Raw genomic sequence first — 23,921 nt, forward strand, 5'->3', positions numbered from 1 at the left:
CTTCTCTTTTCAATCTTTATGGAACCCCTTGCCTGCAGGATACGGGCTGAACCTGGTATAGTGGGTTTCGGGGGGAGAGGGACGGATGACAAGATTTGTTTATACGCAGATGACGTTTTACTCTACCTGAATGATGGATGGAGAAGCGTCTCTGATGTTATGCGGATAACAGAGGAATTCGGCAGAATTGCCGGATATGAGATAAACTGGGTAAAGTCTGTACTCTTCCCCCTGAACCGGATGCCCCCCCCAAACGACCTCAGGATCAGAATTATTGCCCCAACAGACCACTTAGATTATCTTGGGATAAAAATTAGCAATAACATTAGGGAGTATAATCAGCTAAACATTACCCCTTTAGTCGGGAAGATAAAAGAAAAAATAAGAGTTTGGCAGAAACTTCCGCTTTCGCAGATTAACAGGATTGCGCTGATTAAAATGGTTTTGCTGCCTTGGATATTGTACACGGTCAGCTCCTGCCCTGCTTGGATTGAGGATAGTGTTTTCAATTTGATTGATCGCTTGATAAATGATTTGATATGGGGCAGAAAAAGGGTCCGCATTAAATTACAATATTTGCGAATGGCCGCAAGTAATGGGGGCCTAGGCCTGCCCCATTTTCAAATCTATTATCTGTGTGCACAACTACAATGGTGTGTTAACACCGGGGATGGAGTATTACTATCCCATATCCTAGGTCAACGCCAACAGCACTGTAAATAACATTTTCAGTATATTGGAATCCGGGCTGCTTCAGCGTGCAGATTACTCTTGCCCCATCGGGGCCGCGCTACAGAAAGCCTGGAATAAAATCAAGGTACTTATCCATGCTCCTCAAATCCTGGACTTCTCCCCGTTATGGGATAATCCCGCGCTAACAGAATTTCTGACACTTAACGAAAACGAATACTGGACTCGAAAAGGTATCACATTAGTTTCACATATATACACTAAAGGGAAAATCAAACCAATAAGGGAACTGATACAACAGACACCAATAACAATATTAGAGCACTATAGATATTGTCAATTACAACACGCATTAGCATACACGCTTAAAAAAACACCTCTGACAAGAGTCACTCAGGGGTTTTTACTATTTTGTTATAATATAGTAGGGAATAAAGTTAAGATTTCACTAATATATAGGAGATTCATTGAGGAATTAAGCACTATCACTAAATTTAAAAGTGTAGATAAATGGAAGATGGACATCGGGGAATGTAACCCCTCACAATGGCGGGAAATATACCAAAACATTAAGAAGGCTTCCCTTTCACGACAACACCGATTGATACAATTTAAAATAATACATCGTCTATATGTTACCCCGAGTCTATTATCCAAAATGTACATCAATAAGGGTCAAGAATTTAGTTGTCTGAAATGCTCTTTTGTTGCCGCAGGGCTTGTACACATGTTGTGGGACTGCCCTGCTATTAGGACCTTTTGGGGCTGCATATTTCAGACAATGGCGGTAAACAGTAGGAACAGCCCCCCCTTGACTATCCAAGTAGTTGTGCTTGGACTTTTCCCCCCCGAGTACAAAAATAAAACCACCAAAAATGAACAGGCGTACTGGCTGAAGGGATTTCTATTGGCTAAGGTGATAATCCTGAGACAGTGGGTGAAAGATAGACCTCCAACAATAAATGAATGGCAAAATTTAATGACGAGAATAACACATTTTGAGGGCATGAAACGACGCGGGTTGAGCGATGCCATAGGAATGGGCGTATAGAGAGGGGAAACAGCTAGAAGAAACATCCTGATTAGAACTGACGACCATTTATCGGTGGAGACTACGGCATAATTACAACCCTACAAATCATTATACATCCTTAAATGATAAATTCTATCAACACAGCCCACAGTAAGCAGGTTTGATATTATAAAGGATTGAAGAAAATATCTATGAGGGGGGCAAGAGTACCCCGCCGCCCCTCGCGGCGGCCGCACCAAGCCAGGTGGGATGGGTGGGGGGTGATGAGGGAGGGGGGGATGGGTCTTTTCTTGGGTCTTGATATCTAGGCCAGAGAATCGACATCAAAGCTGGGCTACCCTGATTATAGATATCTCTCTATATATGTTTGCTCTATGGTATGGAAGCGATACATTGTTTTATATGTAATTGTTATATGTGTTCATTTCCTGTGATCAGATATCTGTTTTTATACTGTTCATATTTGGAAAAAATAATAAAGATACTTAAAAAAAAAAAAAAAAAAAAAACACTGCCCCAAATTGTAATTTTCCTTACACTGCCCCATATAGTAATTTTCCTTACACTGCCCCCATATAGTACTTTCCCCCACACTTCCCTCATATATTAATTTCCCCCACACTGCCCCATATACTAATTTACCCCACACTTCCCACATATATTAATTTCCCCCACAATGCCCCCATATAGTAATTTCCCACACACTGCCCCATATAGTAATTTCCCCCACACTGCCCCTATCTAGTAATTTCCCCCACACTGCCCCATATAGTAATTTCTCCCACACTGCCACATATAGTATTTGGCCCCACGTTGCTACCATATTGTAATTTCCCCTACACTGCCACTATATAGAAATTTCCCTCACACTGCCCCCAAAAAGTAATTTGCCCCCACACTGCCCCCATGTATTAGTTTATCCCCACAAAGTAATTTTCCCCCCGACTGTCGCCACATAGTAATTTCTGCCACACTGCCCCATATAGTAATTTCCCCCACACTGCCCTCATGTAGTAGTTTGACCCCACTAAGTAATTTGCCCCCAGACTGTCGCCACAAAGTAATTTGCCCCCAGACTGTCGCTACAAAGTAATTTGCCCCCACGCTGCCCCATGAAGAAATTTTCCCCCACACTGCCCATTAAGTAATTTGCCCCCACACTGCCCCATTAAGTAATTTCCCCCCACATTGCCCCCATTAAGAAATTCGCCACCACACTGCACCCATTAAGTAATCTGCCCCCACACTGTCCCCATTAAGTAATTTGTCCCCACACTGCCCCCATTAAGTAATTTTCCCCCACACTGCCCTAATAAGTAATTTGCCTACACACTGCCCCATTAAGTAATTTGCCCCATGTAATCATTTGCCCCCACTGTCCCAGCATTAATATAACCTCCTCTGCCCCCAAAGTTGGCACACACAAAAAAAAAAAAAACACTTAACTCTAATACTTACCTGTGTCCGTGATAGTAAGGCAGGCGCGTCAAAGCCCTGCACCCAGGCACAGGCACACGATGACATCATCGCGCGTGATGAAGTCAAGTCATCGCGCACGCCTGCGCCGGGCTTTTACCCTACTAGGCCTGAAACCTATGGCGGTTATAGGCAACGCAGTATGCGGGCTTTCGGGTCGGTGTTGGGCCCCTCAGCGATGCTGGGCCCAGGGCTGCCGACCCGAAAGCCCGTATTATAATCTGCCATTGACTGTAACCTCCTCTTAGGCCAGTGATATCATGCTGTGAGGAGGCCGCACAACTCACTGGAGTGTAGCTGCCTCTTCAAACATTTGGCCAGTGGAGGTGCTGGGAGTTGGACCATCACTGACCAAATATTGATGGACTATCGGATACGCTATTAATACCGAACTCGAAGAACCCTTTTAAGATACTGGTTAGGAAGTTTTCATTTTTCAACCCAGTACTAGGTTAGGTATCATTTATATGTTTAACGATTTAGCAGGATCCGGTATTGTATGTACTGCCCTCTCTATAACATCTCTTCTACACCAGCTCTCTGTAATGTTCATGTGTCACATGGGACAAATTACAGGAGTGTTTTCAGATTTTTGCCTCTTCTCCTCTGTGTTCACTATAGGACGATATGACGAGGTCTTCACCTCTGATGTCCACATCAAATGAGAGCAGCATGGAGGAATATGCTGAGGTATTTTCTATAGATATTCAGTTGTAAAGACTTCTACAAAATGTTATAGTTACCTACTGTACTGCTTCTAGAAAAAGCAGCCATGTTTTTCGAATGTCATATAAGTTAGCTCCAAGTTATTTCCCATTTAAAGGGGTTGTGCAGAGGTTTTATATTGATGATCTATCCTCAGGATACAGTAGGTTATCAATATCTGATTGGCGGGGGCCCTACACCAGGCATCCCATCATCTGTTTGAAAAAGTGGCAGTGCTCCATGTAAACACTACTTCTTCTTCATTACACCGCCCGTCGTCTTGGAAATCTCACAGACGCAGTACGGTTACAAGTACACAATACATTCACTTGAATGGAGTGAGTACTTGTAATTACACTGCTCTGCTGTTGCAAGGGAAACAATGCACTGAGTAATGAAGTAGTTGCGCTCAAATGGAGCAAAGCCTCCTCTGCAAACAGCTGATTGACACGCTACCTTCTGTAATAGTCTCTGTGTGATTGACAGCTGATCCAGGGGGGTCAGACACATCGGTGCAGAGCCCTTAGTGGTCAGACAAGAGCATAGTCAAGGACAAGCCAAGATCAGGGCAGTCAGAGTATGTGCTTAATGGTAAATGGTCTGAGATCATTGTATGAAGAGAAGGATCAATACAGAGGTAAGGCATGGATCAGGTCAGACAGTAGAGGGTCAAATTGAAATAAACAGGCAGAGGTCGGTACACATGCAGACAACAGCACACCTTTTCAGGAACTTAGTAACAAGCTATTGAACCGGTTGCTCAGGCACACTGCCACAGGGGAAGGTGCCTTAAGATCCCTTAGGTAGCAAGCATAGACTGGAGCAGATTAGGGTGAGTGCATGCTGGCCTTTGAAGAGCTAAAGGGGAGTGTGTGACCACCCTATGGCCACAGAAGGAGAGTCCAGGCCAGCCAGCACAAGCCTAGTCAGGGGGGAGTTCAAACCTCCTGGAAGCCAAAACACGGGACCGGTGGGTGAAGCAGCAGTGGCCACAGGCCGTCACTTTAACAATTACAATTATAATTCATGATTGTTTACTCTTTTTCACTATAGGGGAATGAATTGAGGGCGTCACCACCATCACCAACACATAGCATGCTGCGTTATTTTATCCGTCCAAATACCGTAAAAGTGACTGAACTGAAGGCATCCTGATGCATACTGAACGGATTGCTTTCCATTCAGAATGCATTGGGACAAAACTGATCAGTTTTTTCCAGTATTGAGCCCCTAGGACAGAACTCAATACCGGAAAAGTTTAACGCTAGTGTGAAAGCACCCTTATGTATAAATGTTATAGATTTTGTTATCTTTATTCTGTTTGAAATAAGAATATTAGGCCCCATTCCCAGTTGTGTTTGGAATCCGTTATAAAGCTACCGGAGCTCACCGTACCCGGCATTTCCGGATATGACTGTGTATCGCTGGATCTTCATTGACTATAATGGGATCCAGCAGAGATTCGGACAATTTTTAGCATACAGTATATGCCATGAATCGACCAGACAAAATCACGGACATCTGGCAGTATACAGTCGTATCTGACAATGCCAGATACTGTGAGCTCCGGTGGCCTGATCGTCAGATGGAACAGACTACCAGATTCCAAACGTAACTGTGAACGTGGCCTTACTAATAGAATAGGTGATCCTACTAACTGAGGAAAAACCCTACTTATATTCTTAGATGGTAGCCCCACAACTCTCTTCTTCCAAGTAATGTTCCCACCCGAAGTGTTCTATAGATGTGTGGATAGATTTCATATCCTCCAAGAACAGACGATAAGAATCTGCTTCCACTTCTTTTTTTTTTTTTTTCTTTACTAAACTGAAATTTCACAAGTACAAATGTAAGAAATAATTCCTTATAGAATTAGCAGAACATGAAATGCCGGTCATAGTGAACACCACTTTATAACTGATAAGAATTATCTTCTAAGAAGGGGCTCAAGGGATTTACCAGACCCCTGTATGTGTCTGTGTTATTAAAGGGAGAAGATCTGATGTAAAACTTTTATACTTATGGATTACACTCACCGCTAATTTTATTTCAGATTCCCCCAAAAGCAACATCCCAGCTCTCACAGTTTTACATCTCTGAGGTATCTCTATTTATCGATCTGATATCTATCAATATATCTAACTATCTATCTCTCTGTCTGCCTTAGACTATTCTGGTTTTCTTTGCTCTTATTTTTATGTCTGACCTTCAATACTAGGGATGAGATGAACAATAAACCTATGGAATTAATGCATATCTAAATGGTTTTCCAGCTCTAGTCCCTCTTTCCAGGTTGAGAGGCGGCTGTGCTTGTATTTGTTCACTCTCTATTATAAGTTATGGGAGATATGGAAACAGTCATAAACTAGAGACCTCTTATAAGAATCTATCGTTAATATGTGAAAAAGTTGAGTATTATGGGGAAATGTTGGCTGGGACATGCAGCAATGTTCCTACTATATTATCCATTAGTCCTTCTTCTTTCTATGGATCATTAGATGGTAAAATGGTAAATCTCTGGTTCCCTCTTCTGATCTGTACTTTCCTAACCTGTGTTTTATTAGGAGAACATTAGAAGACCTGGCTCTGTAGGGCCTGGGAATAACATCTGCTCTATATGTACACTGTACAGATGTATACTGAGTCTGTTTCCAGAACAGCTCCATAACGTCCTGTCCATGGACATATAGTTTTCCTCAGGATAGGTCATCAACATCTGATTGGTGGGGGCCCAACTCCCGGCACCCACACAGATCAGCTGTTTGAGGTGGCCGAAGCTCCCTGGTGAGAACTGTAACCAGCGGAGGATTAAGGGTACTTTCACACTAGCGTTTTTCTTTTCCGGCACTGAGTTCCGTCACAGGGGCTCTACAGGTCCTTCTAAAAAAATTAGCATATTGTGATAAAGTTCATTATTTTCTGTAATGTACTGATAAACATTAGACTTTCATATATTTTAGATTCATTACACACCAACTGAAGTAGTTCAAGCCTTTTATTGTTTTAATATTGATGATTTTGGCATACAGCTCATGAAAACCCCAAATTCCTATCTAAAAAAATTAGCATATCATGAAAAGGTTCTCTAAACGAGCTATTAACCTAATCATCTGAATCAACTAATTAACTCTAAACACCTGCAAAAGATTCCTGAGGCTTTTAAAAACTCCCAGCCTGGTTCATTACTCAAAACCGCAATCATGGGTAAGACTGCCGACCTGACTGCTGTCCAGAAGGCCATCATTGACACCCTCAAGCAAGAGGGTAAGACACAGAAAGAAATTTATGAACGAATAGGCTGTTCCCAGAGTGCTGTATCAAGGCACCTCAGTGGGAAGTCTGTGGGAAGGAAAAAGTGTGGCAGAAAACGCTGCACAACGAGAAGAGGTGACCGGACCCTGAGGAAGATTGTGGAGAAGGACCGATTCCAGACCTTGGGGGACCTGCGGAAGCAGTGGACTGAGTCTGGAGTAGAAACATCCAGAGCCAGCGTGTACAGGCGTGTGCAGGAAATGGGCTACAGGTGCCGCATTCCCCAGGTCAAGCCACTTTTGAACCAGAAACAGCGGCAGAAGCGCCTGACCTGGGCTACAGAGAAGCAGCACTGGACTGTTGCTCAGTGGTCCAAACTACTTTTTTCGGATGAAAGCAAATTTTGCATGTCATTCGGAAATCAAGGTGCCAGAGTCTGGAGGAAGACTGGGGAGAGGGAAATGCCAAAATGCCTGAAGTCCAGTGTCAAGTACCCACAGTCAGTGATGGTCTGGGGTGCCATGTCAGCTGCTGGTGTTGGTCCACTGTGTTTTATCAAGGGCAGGGTCAATGCAGCTAGCTATCAGGAGATTTTGGAGCACTTCATGCTTCCATCTGCTGAAAAGCTTTATGGAGATGAAGATGTCATTTTTCAGCACGACCTGGCACCTGCTCACAGTGCCAAAACCACTGGTAAATGGCTTACTGACCATGGTATTACTGTGCTCAATTGGCCTGCCAACTCTCCTGACCTGAACCCCATAGAGAATCTGTGGGATATTGGGAAGAGAAAGTTGAGAGACGCAAGACCCAACACTCTGGATGAGCTTAAGGCCGCTATCGAAGCATACTGGGCCTCCATAACACCTCAGCAGTGCCACAGGCTGATTGCCTCCATGCCACGCCGCATTGAAGCAGTCATTTCTGCAAAAGGATTCCTGACCAAGTATTGAGTGCATAACTGGACATAATTATTTGAAGGTTGACTTTTTTTGTATTAAAAACTCTTTTCTTTTATTGGTCGGATGAAATATGCTAATTTTTTTAGATAGGAAATTTGGGTTTTCATGAGCTGTATGCCAAAATCATCAATATTAAAACAACAAAAGGCTTGAACTACTTCAGTTGTGTGTAATGAATCTAAAATATATGAAAGTCTAATGTTTATCAGTACATTACAGAAAATAATGAACTTTATCACAATATGCTAATTTTTGGAGAAGGACCTGTATACCGAAAAAGAACTGATCAGGCATATCCCCATGCATTCTGAATGGAGAGTAATCTGTTCAGGATGCATCAGGATGTCTTCAGTTCAGTCGTTTTGACTGATCAGGCAAAAGAGAAAATCGTAGCATGCTACGGTTTTATCTCCGGCGAGAAAAACTGAAGACTTGCCTGAATGCCGGCATTTTTCCCCATAGGAATGTATTAGTGCCGGATACGGCATTCAAAATACCAAAATGCCGGATCCATCCTTCTGGCCTGTGCACGCGCAGACCGGTAAAAATGTGGAAAAAAAATACAAGACGGATCCGTCTGTCCGCATGACAAGCGGAGAGGCGGATCCGTTCTTGCAATGCATTTGTGAGACAGATCCGCATCCGGATCCGTCTCACAAATGCTTTCAGTCACGGAACTGCCTGCCGGATCACACTGCCGCAAGTGTGAAAGTAGCCTAAGTACATGATAGGTCCGGGGTTGTCTACCCATCTTGGGCCCCTCCCTCCATTTTAGTTTAAAAAATCTGTATGAATTGGCTGCAGTGCTTTGTGAGCACCACAGTCTCTTCCTAGGCCATATGACATCACATTCATCGTTCACATGCCCTAGGTGCAGCTCTGTCTCATCAGGGTGATTGGGTCTGAGCTGCGATACCAAGCAGAGTGCTATCACATGGACAGCGCTGTGCTTGGTAAAGAGGCTGCGGTGCTCACTGGAACATCGCGGTCTCCTCAAGCAGCTTATTGGAGGGGGTGCCAGTGTTGCACATATGCTGAAAGTATAGTCAATAATTCCAATTGCGAAGGGAGCGGGCTGGGTGTAGACAGAAGTGATTTTATTGAACATGTTCTGGAATGAACAAACACATGACCTTCAGAATGGAGATATAGGAAATGTAGCCGTAAATCCTGTCCTCCCATATTAATGCACATCTCTATATTCAATAATACATTCTCTATAACAGGTATAACTTTCCTATAAGAGATATTAAACCATTAACATGAGAGTTGCTCTCGGATTATTTAATCTGCATCACAGTAAACCAATAGTGCAGTATAATATCATAGTGACATCAGCTTCTACAGTAATCATAGTCACTACATATTAGTACCATGTGAAACCTCATTGTACTTCACTAGCACTGGTGCATATTTTATATTCTCACACTGCATCACAGCAGCCTTAGCTGATTATAGGAATGTGTTTTACATCATTTTAGCCTATTTATGGCTCTGAATTTGTGTTCCCTTACCTGGAAAGAACAAACACATCACCTTCAGTATGGGGATACTGGAAATGTAGCAGTAAATCCTGTCCTCCCATAAACCAAGATCTGCGTTATTCAGTTCCCCTTTGCTGTTTGCAGCTCTGCTAGTCAAGCTTTTGCTCTGCTGCCATCTACTGGTGGTTAATAGCAATGTCATAAATTTAATATAATACAGTCATACTTGTGGATTGTTGAAGCTAGAAATTATATAGATATTAGTTTATTCTTATGGGGTGCCTATTTTTGAAATCTCTTACACCAGGAGTCGGACCCCCCACCATGTCATAACTCTTTGAGTACAGATGTCATAGATGCTACTGCAGTCCTATGTAACACCTCACATAACACAGTGAATTATTGTGTTATGTTAGGTGCTACATAGGACTGCAGGGAACATCTACTACGTTATCTGTACACACAACGTTTTAACTGTTATCTGGCTGTTACAAATTTGCCAAATTTAAAATACATATGATTATAATAAAAAAGACTTGGAGGAGAATACAGCGCCACATATCTCTTACATCCAGGGACATCTGCTGTCATGTAGACCTTCTCTTTCCTCTTCTCCTGCGTCTGACCCAGACCACCATGACAAATTTTTTCAGCCACATCTCGTCTCTACAGAGTTTGTTACACAGACACAATAGATTTCTACATTTTTCCATCAACCTCTCCATCCTGGTGTCCCAACAGTGTCATCCTGCTGCCACTCCCAATACTGTGCCCTTTGTGCTCCCAATGTACTGCTGAAAAAATAGTGACCCCGGTAGACATAATTGGGGTCATTTATCAAACTGGTGGAAAGTAGAACTGTCTTGGTTGCCCATAACAGTCAATCAGATCCCACCTTTCATTTTCCAAAGGAGCTGCTGTCAAAAATGAAAGGTGGGATCTGATTGGTTGCTATGGGCAACTAAGCCAGTTCTATTTTACACCAGTTTGATAAATTATCCCAAAGGTCCCTATAGTGTCTACAGCAGTTATAATGCCCCATAGAGTGCCCCAGTAATAATAACATCCTATATTGTGCTCCAAGTAATAATGCCTGAATAGTGTGTCCCCCCAAAAAATGTCCACTTAAATGTCCTGTAATAGAAATGCCCTTACAGCACCTCCCCAATATCAACGTCCCCTACAATGACACCACATAGTAATTTCCCCTACACTAACCTCATATATTAATTCCCCCCACACTGCCCCATATAGTATTTTCCCTAACACTGCCACCATATAGTATTTTCCCTAACACTGCCACCATATAGTAATTTCCCCTACACTGCCACCATATAGTAATTTCCCCTACACTGCCACCATATAGTAATTTCCCTCACACTGCCCCCACAAAGTAATTTTCCCCCACACTGCCCCCCATGTAGTAGTTTGACCCCACAAAGTAATTTGTCCCCAGACTACCCCCACATATTATTTTGCCCTCAGACTGCCCCCTATAGTAATTTCCCCCACACTGCCCCATATAGTAATTTTCCCTACACTGAACCATATAGTAATTGTCCCCACACTGCCCTATATATTTATTTCCTCCACACTGCCCTATATAGTAATTTCCCCCAAACTGCCCCATATAGTAATTTCCCCCAAACTGCCCCATATAGTAATTTCCCCTACACTGCCCCATATAGTAATTTCCCCTACACTGCCCCATATAGTAATTTCCCCCATACTTCCCCCATACTTCCCCCATATGGTAATTTCTCCTACACTGCCCCATATAATATTTTCTGCAACACTGCCACCATATAGTAATTTCCCTCATACTGTCCCCACAAAGTAGTTTGCCCTCAGACTGCCCCCCATGTAGTAGTTTGCCCCTACAAAGTAATTTGTCCCCAGACTGCCCCCACATAGAAATTTTCCTCACACTGCCCATAAAGTAATTTCCCCCACACTGCCCCCATGCAGTAGTTTGCCCCCACACTGCCTGCCATAAAGTATTTTGACCACATACTGCCCCCACGAAGTAATTTGCCCCCTACACTGCCCCATGAAATTTTTTTCCCCCACACTGCCCCAATTAATGAAATTTCCCTCACACTGCCCCCATTAGGTAATTTGCCACCACACTGCCCCCATTAAGTAATTTACCACCACACTGACCCCATTAAGTAATTTGCCCCAACACTGCCCCATTAAGTAAATTTCCTCCACACTGCCCCATTAAGTGATTTTCCCCCATGTAATCATTTGCCCCCCACTGTCCCTGCATGAATATAACCTTCTCTGCCCACCCAAAGTTGACACACACACAAAAAAGATAACTAAACTCAAATACTTACCTGTGTCCGTGATAGTAAGGCAGGTGTGCGTACATCAAAGCCCTGCACCCCGGCACAGGCACGCGATGACATCATCGCGCGTGATGAAGCCATCGCGTGCGCCTGCGCCGGACTTTTACCCTACTAGGCCTGAAGTCTATGGTGGTTATAGGCAACACAGTATGTGTGCGTTCGGGTGGGTGTTGGGCCCCCCAGCGATGCTGGGCCCAGGGCTGCCGACCCGAACGCCCCTTTTATAATCCGCTATTGACTGTAACAACCTCCTCTTAGGCCAATGACGTTATGCTGTGAGGAGGCCGCAGCACTCACTGGAGTGTAGCTGCCTCTTCAAACATTTGGCCAGTGGAGGTGCTCGGAGTTGGACCATCACTGACTAGATAGTGATGGACTATCGGATACGCTATCAATGCTGAACTCGAAAAACCCTTTTAAGATACTGGTTAGGAAGTTTTCATTATTCAACCCAGTACTAGGTTAGGTATCATTTATATGTTTAATGGTTTAGCAGGATCCGGTATTGTATGTACTGCCCTCTCTATAACATCTCTTCTACACCAGCTCTCTGTAATGTTCATGTGTCACATGGGACAAATTACAGGAGTGTTTTCTGATTTTTGCCTCTTCTCCTCTGTCTTCACTATAGGACGATATGACGAGGTCTTCAACTCCGATGTCCTCAAAAAGTGAGACCAGCATCCACAATTATGCTGAGGTATTTTCTATAGATATTCAGTTGTGAAGACTTCTACAAAATGTTATAGTTACCTACTGTACTGCTTCTAGAAAAAGCAGCCATGTTTTTCGAATGTCATATAAGTTAGCTCCAAGTTATATCCCATTTAAAGGGGCTGTGCAGAGGTTTTATATTGATGATCTATCCTCAGTATACAGTAGGTCATCAATATCTGATTGGCGGGGGCCCTACACCAGGCATCCCATCCCATCATCTGTTTAAAGAGGTGGCGGTGCTCCATGCAAACACTACTTCTTCTTCATTACACCGCCCGTCGTCTTGGAAGTCTCGGAGACGCAGTACGGTTACAAGTACACAATACATTCACTTGAATAAAGTGAGTACTTGTAATTACACTGCTCTGCTGTTGCAAGGGAAACAATGCACTGAGTAATAAGTAGTTGCGCTCAAATGGAGCAAAGCCTCCTCTGCAAACAGCTGATAGTCAAGGTCAGGCCAATATCATAGTCAAGGACAGGCCAAGATCAGGGCAGTCAGAGTATGTGCTTAATGGTAAATGGTCAGAGATCATTGTATGAAAAAAAGGATCAATACAGAAGTAAGGCATGGATCAGGTCAGACAGTAGAGGGTCAGTATGGAGGTCAGTCATGGTTAAGGTCAGGCAGTAGAGGGTCAGTATGGAGGTCAGTCATGGATCAGGTCAGGCAGTAGAGGGTCAGTAAAGGTTAAGGTCAGACAGTAGAGGGTCAGATTGAAATAAACAGGCAGAGGTCGGTACACATGCAGACAACAGCGACAGCACACCTTTTCAGGAACTTAGTAACAAGCTATTGAACCGGTTGCTCAGGCACACTGCCACAGGGGAAGGTGCCTTAAGTTCCCTTAGGTAGCAAGCATAGGCTTGAGCAGATTAGGGTGAGTGCATGCTGGCCTTTGAAGAGCTAAAGGGGAGTGTGTGACCACCCTATGGCCACAGAAGGAGAGTCCAGACCAGCCAGCACAAGCCTAGTCAGGGGGGAGTTCAAACCTCCTGGAAGCCAAAACACAGGACCGGTGGGTGAAGCAGCAGTGGCCACAGGCCGTCACTTTAACAATTACAATTATAATTCATGATTGTTTACTCTTTTTCACTATAGGGGAATGAATTGAGGGTATTACCACCATCACCAACACATGACCTGAATGACATCCATGAGGTATGTACAAAACTGACAAGTCTATGTTCACATACTGGCCTTTATTCACTTGACAGAGACCTTTTAGCCTAATTTTGGGCAGTAAGTGGTGATAATGTACATTTTTAACTATGTAAGAAAGCACAGTAGACTGCAGCTTACTTTAGAGTGCACCTTTCTCCTTTTACCCCTTTATATAATGGAAAATCTGGGCCTAAAGTAACATTTTCTTGTAAAAAATGTAATATTTATTGTTCACAGCCAAATATGTCTAAATTCTGTTAAACGCTTGTTGGGTAAAAGTGCTCACTACACTCCTTGAAAATTCCATTGGGGATGCTGTTTCCAAAATGGGGTCATTTTTTGGGGGTTTCTACTATCGGGTGCCTCAGGGTCTCTTCAAATGCAACATGCACCCAAAAACCATTCCAGCAAAATCTGCTTTCCAAAAGCACAAGGCGCTCTTTCCCTTCTGAGCCTTGTGGTGTGCCCGTACAGCATTTTATGACCATATATTGGGTGTTGCTGTATTCAATAGCAATTTCATGACAAAGTGTAGGGTATTTTTTGCTACTGTTACCCCTTGTGAAAGTGAAAAATCTGGGGCTAAAGCAGCATTTTATTGAAAAAAATAAAATTTTTCATTTTAACAGTCAAGTGTTTCTAAATGCTATGAAACGTCGGTGGGGTCAAAGCACTCACTACACCCTTCGGTACATTCCTTCAGGGGTGTACTTTCCAAAATGGGGTCAAATTTTCGGGGTACCTCAGGGTCTCTTCAAATGTGACATGGTACAAGAAAAGCAGTACACAAAAATCTGCCATTAAAAAAAACTCATGGTGCTATTTCCTTTATCAGCCCAGAGGTTTAATGTCCCATCAATCTTTGCTTTACTTGCTCTGTTAGATTTATTTCAAGCTGGAAGCTCACATTTTTCTTTTTCTGCTACAGCTCTCTTTCTGAGACATAGATCAGTGGGTGTGTCCTTTAAGGAACGTGTCATTTTTAGGTGTGTCCTTTTTGCTGCAGTTCTCTGCTTGTAACTTCTACAGATTCTAACACTAGATATTGCTTGTGACAAATGAAGGATTGTACTGAGAATGTGCAACCATGCTTATCCAGCTCAATAGTGGATGTGTACATTACTATACAGATTAAACACTAGGGGGCACCATTAGAACATAGAACTAGGGCTGCAGCTAACGATTATTTGAATAATCGATTAGTTTCCGATTAATTTCTACGATTAATCGATTAATCGGGAAAAACGACAAAATTACAAAACAGAGAGGTTTATATGATCTTACTTGAAAAATGATGTTCAAAGGCCATATTAAAACAAATTGTAGACGACATTATTATGGGGGCTGTGTGGACGACACTATTATGGGGGCTCTGTGGACGACACTATTATGGGGGCTCTGTGGACGACACTATTATGGGGGCTCTGTGGACGACACTATTATGGGGGCTCTGTGGACGACACTATTATGGGGGATCTGTGGACGACACTATTATGGGGGATCTGTGGACGACACTATTATGGGGGGATCTGTGGACGAAACTATTATGGGGGGGATCTGTGGACGAAACTATTATGGGGGGGATCTGTGGACGACACTATTATGGGGGGATCTGTGGACGACACTATTATGGGGGGATCTGTGGACGACACTTATGGGGGGATCTGTGGACGACACTTATGGGGGGATCTGTGGACGACACTTATGGGGGGATCTGTGGACGACACTTATGGGGGGATCTGTGGACGACATTTATGGGGGGGATCTGTGGACGACACTTATGGGGGGGATCTGTGGACGACACTTATGGGGGATCTGTGGACGACACTTATGGGGGATCTGTGGATGACACTTATGGGGGATCTGTGGACGACACTATTATGGGGGATCTGTGGACGGCGCAGTTATGGAGAGGGGGATCTGTGGGCGGCGCTGTTATGGAGAGGGGGATCTGTGGACGGCGCAGTTATGGAGAGGGGGATCTGTGGGTGGCGCTGTTATGGAGAGGGGGATATGTGCACTATTATGGGCATAACAGTGCACAGATCCCTTTCCTCATAACAGTGCACAGATCCCCCTTCCCATAGCAGTGCCATACACAGACCCCCCCTCCTCCCCATAGCAGTGCTATACACAGACCCCCCCCTCCCCATAGCAGTGCCATAGACAGATCCTCCCCCCTCCCCATAACAGCCCCGGCCCCGATGCTTAAGTCGGATTAATCACTGCATCTTTATTTTACCTTTTTACAATGACGCTCCTGTAACAGCCAGGCAGAGCGGACGGCGGCGCAACGTCACTCACTCACGTGACGCACCTGCTCCGCCCACCTCATGAATGAAGGAGGCGGAGCAGGCGTGTCACGTGAGTGAGTGACGTTACGCCGCCGTCCGCTCTGCCTGGCTGTTACAGGAGCGTCATTGTAAAAAGGTAAAATAAAGATGCAGCGACCGCCCGCCCGCATAGCAACGAATCGGCGATTATTCGATAACTGGATTCGTCGACAACGAATCCAGTTATCGAATATAATCGATTACATCGATTAATCGTTGCAGCCCTACATAGAACAATGCCCCCTTATAATGTGCACCAGTACAAAAATACTCCCATTAATGTCCGACAATAAAAAAACACACCCCCTTTCCCTTCAGACCCCCATATCATACCTCAAATCAGATCCTCAAATCAAATCGCCATATCAGATGCTCAGACCCCCATATCGGATGCTCAGACCCCCATATCGGATGCTCAGACCCCCATATCAGATGCTTAGACCCCCATATCAGATCCTAAGACCCCCATATCAGATGCTTAGACCCCCATATCAGATGCTTAGACCCCCATATCAGATGATCAGACCCCCATATCAGATGCTCAGACCCCCATATCAGATCCTCAGACCCCCCTATATCAGATCCTCAGACCCCCATATCGGATGCTCAGACCCCATATCAGATGCTCAGACCCCCATATCGGATGCTTAGACCCCCATATCAGATGCTTAGACCCCCATATCAGATCCTCAGACCCCCATATCAGATCCTCAGACCCCCATATCAGATGCTCAGACCCCCATATCGGATGCTATCCATGTCTAGCGGTCTCTCCTGCAGTCCCTGCTCCCTGGCCTCCTCCAGCCCGCGCTGCACTGTCACCTGGCTGCGTACAATGTCAGGTCATAGTGAGCGCTGAAGATGTTCATAGGACAGTGCAGAGCGGTCCGGAGGAGACCAGAGAAGAGGGGTGAGTACAGCTCTCACAGCGCTTCACTCCCCTGCTTCCTGCAGACTAGTGAGCTCACTAGTATTCACTGGACGCATTGCGCCTTATAAAGTGAAATATACGGTAATTAGCAGTGCGCCACTGGCAAGGGGCCTTGGCTTAGGAGACGGTTGCAACTGTGACGGTTGCGACATCTATAGCTACACCACAGGATCTACCGTATGTTTTGCTTTATAAGACGCACTGGACTATATGCCGCACCCCAGTTTAAACAACAGAAAATTATAAAAAATACTTTCTACCTCTTTGAAGGTAATGTGGTTTACTAGTGTTTTATGGAAATGGAGGGGTCAAGGTCAGAAACGATAGGGTGTAGGGGGGGATAGTTTTGGTCAGCTCCTGTAGCCCTTAATATTTCCTCTGCTGACCATTGTTACAACCAGCAATAGTGCATATGGTCACCTCATTATATGTACCTATCCTAATAAATGTGTCTCTGTTGCTTTACTTCATGCTTCCTGTTCTTCTAAATTATTTTTAAGTGTTTGCGACACACACAGTTCAGTTACACACACACACAGCTCTGCTACACACAGACATGCACACATGCATACACACACATACACACACACAGCTCTGCTACACACAGACATGCACACATGCATACACACACATACACACACACACAGCTCTGCTACACACAGACATGCACACATGCATACACACACATACACACACACACAGCTCTGCTACACACAGACATACACACATGCATACACACACATACACACACACTTACTCACTTAGCACCTTCAGTTAAAAACTCCCATCTCCCTACACCAGTGCTGGCTGTACAATCTTCCTGCTCTGGCTCCTCCCATTGATGACATCATCAAAGGCCCTTAAGCTGTACTGGAGTTCTCATGTCCTCTCAGGGCAGGACCTTCCTCCCGAGCACTGAACGATCCTGCTGTGCTCGGTGTCGGCTGGAAGAGAGAGGCGAGTACAGGACCATCCCATGCTGAACCGGCTGCACAGGAGCCATGTCCGCCCCTGAAGCACATCACAGTCAGCTCTATCTGTATTCCTAGTAACAGGCTCTGGGTGAGGTATAGACTCTGCTCACACTCAGGCTGTGGTGACTTCTGGCTGACTATCCTCCAGGTGTGGAGTATACAGCAATAAACGGCTTCACATGGCCATTACACATATGTCCTACCTTCCCAGCTTACCAACAATTTCCATAAGTATTGTCCACAACACAGACGCCTTCAGCTGCCAAGTGCACATGTAACAGGTCAGCCAGTGTCATAGGTGCAAAACTGCTGACAGATGCCCTTTATACAGCTCAGGGAAGATGGCCGCCTCATAATCATGTTTTTTATTCCATACCCTGATCTAGTCCCCTATGAAAGGAAGTAATATACATACATATATAAAGCTACAGCATATCCAGACCAGCCTGAGACTAGATGCTGTATACTGCAATATGACCATAATGCTGATACACTGTATAACCATGCTATTTATTACAGGCTATGGTTGTCCAAGAGCAAAATCCACCAGCAGAACCGCAGTACGACGTCATAACCATTGATCTGACCTGCCAATGCAGATTGTCATTCAGACCTTTACGGCATCTGTGTAATGGGATCAGGTCCGGGTGTAGGAGAGCTGCTAAAAGAATAAGAAGAGCTCTCCACCTCACCCCCCACTGAAGGAAGACACCAGCATGAAGTAGGAGAGTCCAAGGTCAGCGCAATCTCCTCCATCTCTGCACTCACCCACATTTTCCAGGCAGATTGCTTATAGCATTATTGAATATTCTTTCTGGTACCCGAGGTCTCACTTCCCACTTTGACTCTCAAAAACAGCAATCTATCAAAATATAACAAGTGTCTCTATTGTCAAGCTGCCACCTTATAATATAGAAAAGGTGGCCATGCTGCTGCCCATAAGAGCATGGTGACCCCCAGCTGCCAGGCTTATCACTAAGCTACCCCCCTATAATATTATAGAAAGGGAGACCATGCTGCTGCCCATAAGAGCATGGTGACCCCCAGCTGCCAGGCTTATCACTAAGCTGCCCCCCTATAATATTATAGAAAGGGAGACCATGCTGCTGACCACTAGAGCACGGTGACCCCCAGCTGCCAGGCTTATCACTAAGCTGCTACCTAAACTTATCTGCTATTACACCCAGTAATATGCTTATACTGTCATAGCCCAAAAAATGAAGAAGAGGAGTTTTATTTTCCCTATAGTTACCATTTAAGGCTAAGTTCATACAGAGGCATGACTTTAACCCCTTCCTGCTGCTCCAACGTAAAATTGTGCCAGCAGTGGGGGGTTTAAAGAGGGCACCATAGCCAACGGGTGCCTCCTGTTTAAAACAGATTACAGTCAAGACTAATGTATCTGATCGACAAAAACACCGAACGCATACACTTAACCCCTTAGATGCCGTGGTCTGATATGATCATCTGGGAGGTCGAAAACCAGGCGCACGCAACTCCTGGACATGCTCCCTCCAGTGAGGATCGGGGAAGTCCGAGTGTGCGTGCGACAACCTCCGTATTGCTAAGTGATACTAGGCTGCCACACATTTATTCCTATGGAGAGCCTGCATTTAGACCAGTGATAGGCAAACTCCAGCTGTTGCAGAACTACAACTCCCAGCATGCAAAGACTGCCTACAGCTTTCAGCCTACAGCAGGGCATGGTGGGCGTTGTAGTTTTGCAACAGCTGGAGAGCACCAGTTTGCCTATCACTGATTTAGACCATTTTCTACGCCTGAAACAGGAGTAGAAAATGATGAATGAGACAGGCCTGCTGGCCCACCCCTTCCACATAACGCCCACTTTTTTAGACGTGACAGGGAAAATTCACAGATTGCGGTGCAAGTAACCTTTGCTCCACAATCTGTGCAAGAAATACACCCAATATAGGCATATTTCTGGATAATAAATGACCCCCATAGTGTAATCTCCATAGAGTCCAGTGCTAATGAAGTCTATGAGAGAAGCTATCTAATGATTGCTTGTTAAGGTTCCCTAGGGGAACTATTAAAAAGTAAAAAAAAATATATATATATACATATGTGGTATCGCCATAATCGCACTGACCCAGAGAATGAAAGTAACAGGTCAGCTTGATCGCACAGTGAACACTGTAAAAGCTATTTTTTTTTATTTATAATTCCGCCCCATTTGGAATTTTTTACCCGCTTCCCACTACAACTGTAAATGGTGCCATTAGAAAGCACAACTTGTCCTTCAAAAGTCAAGCTCTCATACGGTGTCACGGACGGTGTACAGGAAACAAGACAAAGCAACATGCATATATGACTGAGTGGATCCAAAGCTAAGGAACCAAAAGGGAGACCCCTGCACAAGACCTGAGACTTTCCCTGGCTGCTCAGCCTATGCAAAGATCCCAGAGGTGGATGGTTGCATATCCACGTACCTCGACTATATAACCCCTGAACACCCTACAATAGTGAGGGGACACGACCACCGGCTCCCTACACCAAACACGGAGGGAGTCAGGGTCACCTGGGATCCAGCAAACAGAAAATAACAGATAAATGTTCAGCACTTAACTTTGTAGCAGACTGGAAAACAAGATCAGCATGCACACACACTCCAGGAAGTAGTATAAGCCGCCCAGTAATGCACCATGGGGAGGAATTTAAAGGGAAGCAATCAGTCCAACCACATGACAGCTGAGAGAGGCCAACGAGATGAGGAACTGAACAGCACAACAAAGAGAACTCAAGGAGGAGGTTCTGAAAGGCTTCTGTCAAAGCTTCTCAGCTGTCTGGTTGTGACAGTACCCCTCCCTCTACGAGTGGACTCCGGACACTCAGAGCCCACCTTCTCAGGATGGGACCTATGGAAAGCCCTGATGAGACGAGAGGCCTTAATGTCCGTCACTGGGACCCACATCCTCTCCTCAAGACCATAACCCTCCCAATGAACAAGGTACTGAAGAGAACCGCGGACAAGACGAGAATCCACAATCCTAGAGACCTGAAATTCAAGATTCCCATCAACCTATATCGGAGGAGGAGGCAAAGGCGAGGGTACAATGGGTTGAACATAAGGTTTCAATAAGGACTTATGAAAAACATTATGGATCTTCCAAGTCTGAGGAAGATCAAGACGGTAGGCAACAGGATTGATGACAGACAGGATTTTGTAAGGCCCAATAAACCTAGGACCCAACTTCCAGGAGGGAACCTTCAATTTGATATTCTTGGTAGACAACCACACCAGATCACCAACATTCAGGTCCGGACCAAGCACACGTCTCTTATCTGCCACACGCTTATATCTCTCACTCATGCTCTTTAGATTATCCTGAATCTTTTGCCAAATAGATGACAAAGACGAGGAGAATCTGTCCTCATCAGGTAAACCAGAAGACCCCTCTCCCGAGAAAGTCCCAAACTGCGGATGAAACCCATATGCACCAAAAAATGGTGACTTATCAGAGGACTCCTGACGACGGTTATTTAAAGCAAACTCAGCAAGGGACAAAAAAGAACACCAATCCTCTTGATTCTCCGCCACAAAACAGCGCAGATATGTCTCCAGATTCTGATTGACGCGCTCTGTCTGGCCATTCGACTGCGGGTGGAAAGCAGAAGAGAATGACAACCGAACCCCCAAGCGAGAACAGAAAGCCTTCCAGAATCTGGAAACAAACTGCGTGCCCCTATCAGAGACTATGTCTGAAGGAATACCGTGCAATTTGACAATGTGATCAATAAATGCCTGCGCCAGCGTCTTAGCATTGGGCAAACCAGGAAAAGGGATGAAATGCACCATTTTGCTAAAACGGTCCACCACCACCAGAATCACAGTCTTCCCCGAGGAACGAGGCAGGTCCGTTATAAAGTCCATGGACAGATGTGTCCAAGGACGGGAAGGAATGGGTAAGGGAAGGAGAGGACCTGATGGCCGTGAATGAGGGACTTTGGCACGAGCGCAAGTCTCGCAGGCTGCCACAAAACCCTCAACCGACTTACGAAGCGCAGGCCACCAGAATCTCCGAGCGATGAGATCCAGTGTGGCTCTTGCCCCCGGGTGCCCAGCAAGGACCGTATCGTGGTGTTCCTTAAAAATCTTGTGTCTTAAAGCGAGAGGCACAAACAACCTCCCAGGAGGACAAAGATCAGGAGCCTCTGACTGGGCTGCCTGCACCTCTGCCTCCAATTCAGAAAAAAGAGCAGAGACCACCACACCTTCAGCCAAAATGGGACCCGGGTCTTCAAAATTCCCGCCTCCCGGAAAACAACGTGACAGGGCATCTGCCTTCACATTCTTAACTCCAGGGCGGAACGTGACAACAAAATTAAACCTAGAAAAGAACAAAGACCATCTGGCCTGTCTCGGGTTCAGACGCTTGGCTGACTCCAAGTAGGCCAGATTTTTATGGTCAGTAAATACGGTAATAGGGTGTCTGGCTCCCTCTAGCCAATGGCGCCATTCCTCAAAAGCCAACTTGATGGCCAACAATTCCCTATCTCCCACATCGTAATTTCTCTCTGCGGAGGAGAGTTTTTTCGAGAAAAAGGCACACGGTCGCCATTTGGCAGGAGAGGAACCCTGAGACAAGACCGCCCCCACACCCACCTCAGAAGCATCAACCTCAACTATGAAGGGTAAAGAAATATCAGGTTGCACCAAGATGGGAGCCGAAGCAAAACTCTCCTTGATATTAGAAAAAGCCTTATGCGCCTCTACTGACCAAGAAGAAAAATCTACCCCCTTTCTGGTCATATCAGTGAGTGGTTTAACAATAGAGGAATAATTCAAAATAAACTTCCTGTAATAATTGGCAAAGCCCAAAAAACGCATCAGCGCCTTCTGATTCTCAGGAAGCTCCCACTCAAGCACAGCGTGGACCTTCTCGGGGTCCATGCGAAAACCAGAAGCGGAGAGAAGAAACCCCAGAAATTGAATTTCTGGAACCGCAAACACATATTTTTCCAGTTTCGCATATAATTTATTCTCCCGCAGGATGAGCAAGACCTGACGTAAATGTTCCTTATGAGTTTTGAAATCAGGAGAAAAAATCAAAATGTCATCCAAATACACTAATACAAATTTTCCCATCAAATGATAAAAAATGCTGTTCACGAATTGCTGAAAAACGGCTGGGGCATTCATCAAACTAAAAGGCATAACCAAATTCTCAAAATGGCCCTCAGGGGTATTGAAGGCCGTCTTCCATTCGTCTCCTTCTCTGACCCTGACCAGGTTGTATGCCCCTCTTAGATCTAATTTGGAAAAGACTTTAGCCCCAACAACCTGGTTAAACAGGTCCGGGATCAGAGGAAGCGGATAAGGGTCACGAATAGTGATACTGTTCAGCTCCCTGAAATCCAGACAAGGTCTTAAAGAACCATCTTTTTTCTTAACAAAGAAAAAACCAGCGGCAACAGGTGACTTCGAGGGTCGTATGTGTCCTTTTCTCAGACTCTCAGAGATATAAGCACGCATAGCGATCCTCTCAGGTTGGGAAAGATTGTATAAACGAGATTTAGGCAGTTTGGCGCCTGGGATGAGATTAATAGGGCAATCGTACTCCCTGTGCGGGGGCAAATCCTGAACTCGACTCTCAGAGAAGACATCCGAAAATTCAGAGAGAAAAGATGGTACAGTCTTAGTAGCAACCTCAGAAACAGATGTCGTGAGGCAATTCTCTCTGCAAAAGTCACTCCAACCATTTATTTGCCACGCTTGCCAATCAATGGTGGGGTTATGTTTAGTGAGTCAGGGTAGCCCCAACACTAGAGGAGTAGGCAAACCGCTAAGGACGAAACATGACACATCCTCAACATGAGCATCACT

The 23,921-nt window shown here is 44.9% G+C and overlaps 1 protein-coding gene across 1 annotated transcript in view; it reads left to right on the forward strand.

Annotated features, from left to right (window-relative positions):
- LOC122923022 overlaps positions 1-23,921 on the forward strand; it is a 93,434-nt gene that overhangs the window by 10,024 nt on the left and 59,489 nt on the right. The window contains exon 7 of the mRNA XM_044273809.1: positions 12,588-12,656. Within this exon, the coding sequence (XP_044129744.1) occupies positions 12,588-12,656 (69 nt within the window). The remainder of the gene's footprint in view (positions 1-12,587; positions 12,657-23,921) is intronic.

This window comes from Bufo gargarizans, unplaced genomic scaffold (genome assembly GCF_014858855.1).
Source record: "Bufo gargarizans isolate SCDJY-AF-19 unplaced genomic scaffold, ASM1485885v1 original_scaffold_1160_pilon, whole genome shotgun sequence".
Lineage (NCBI taxonomy): Eukaryota > Metazoa > Chordata > Amphibia > Anura > Bufonidae > Bufo > Bufo gargarizans.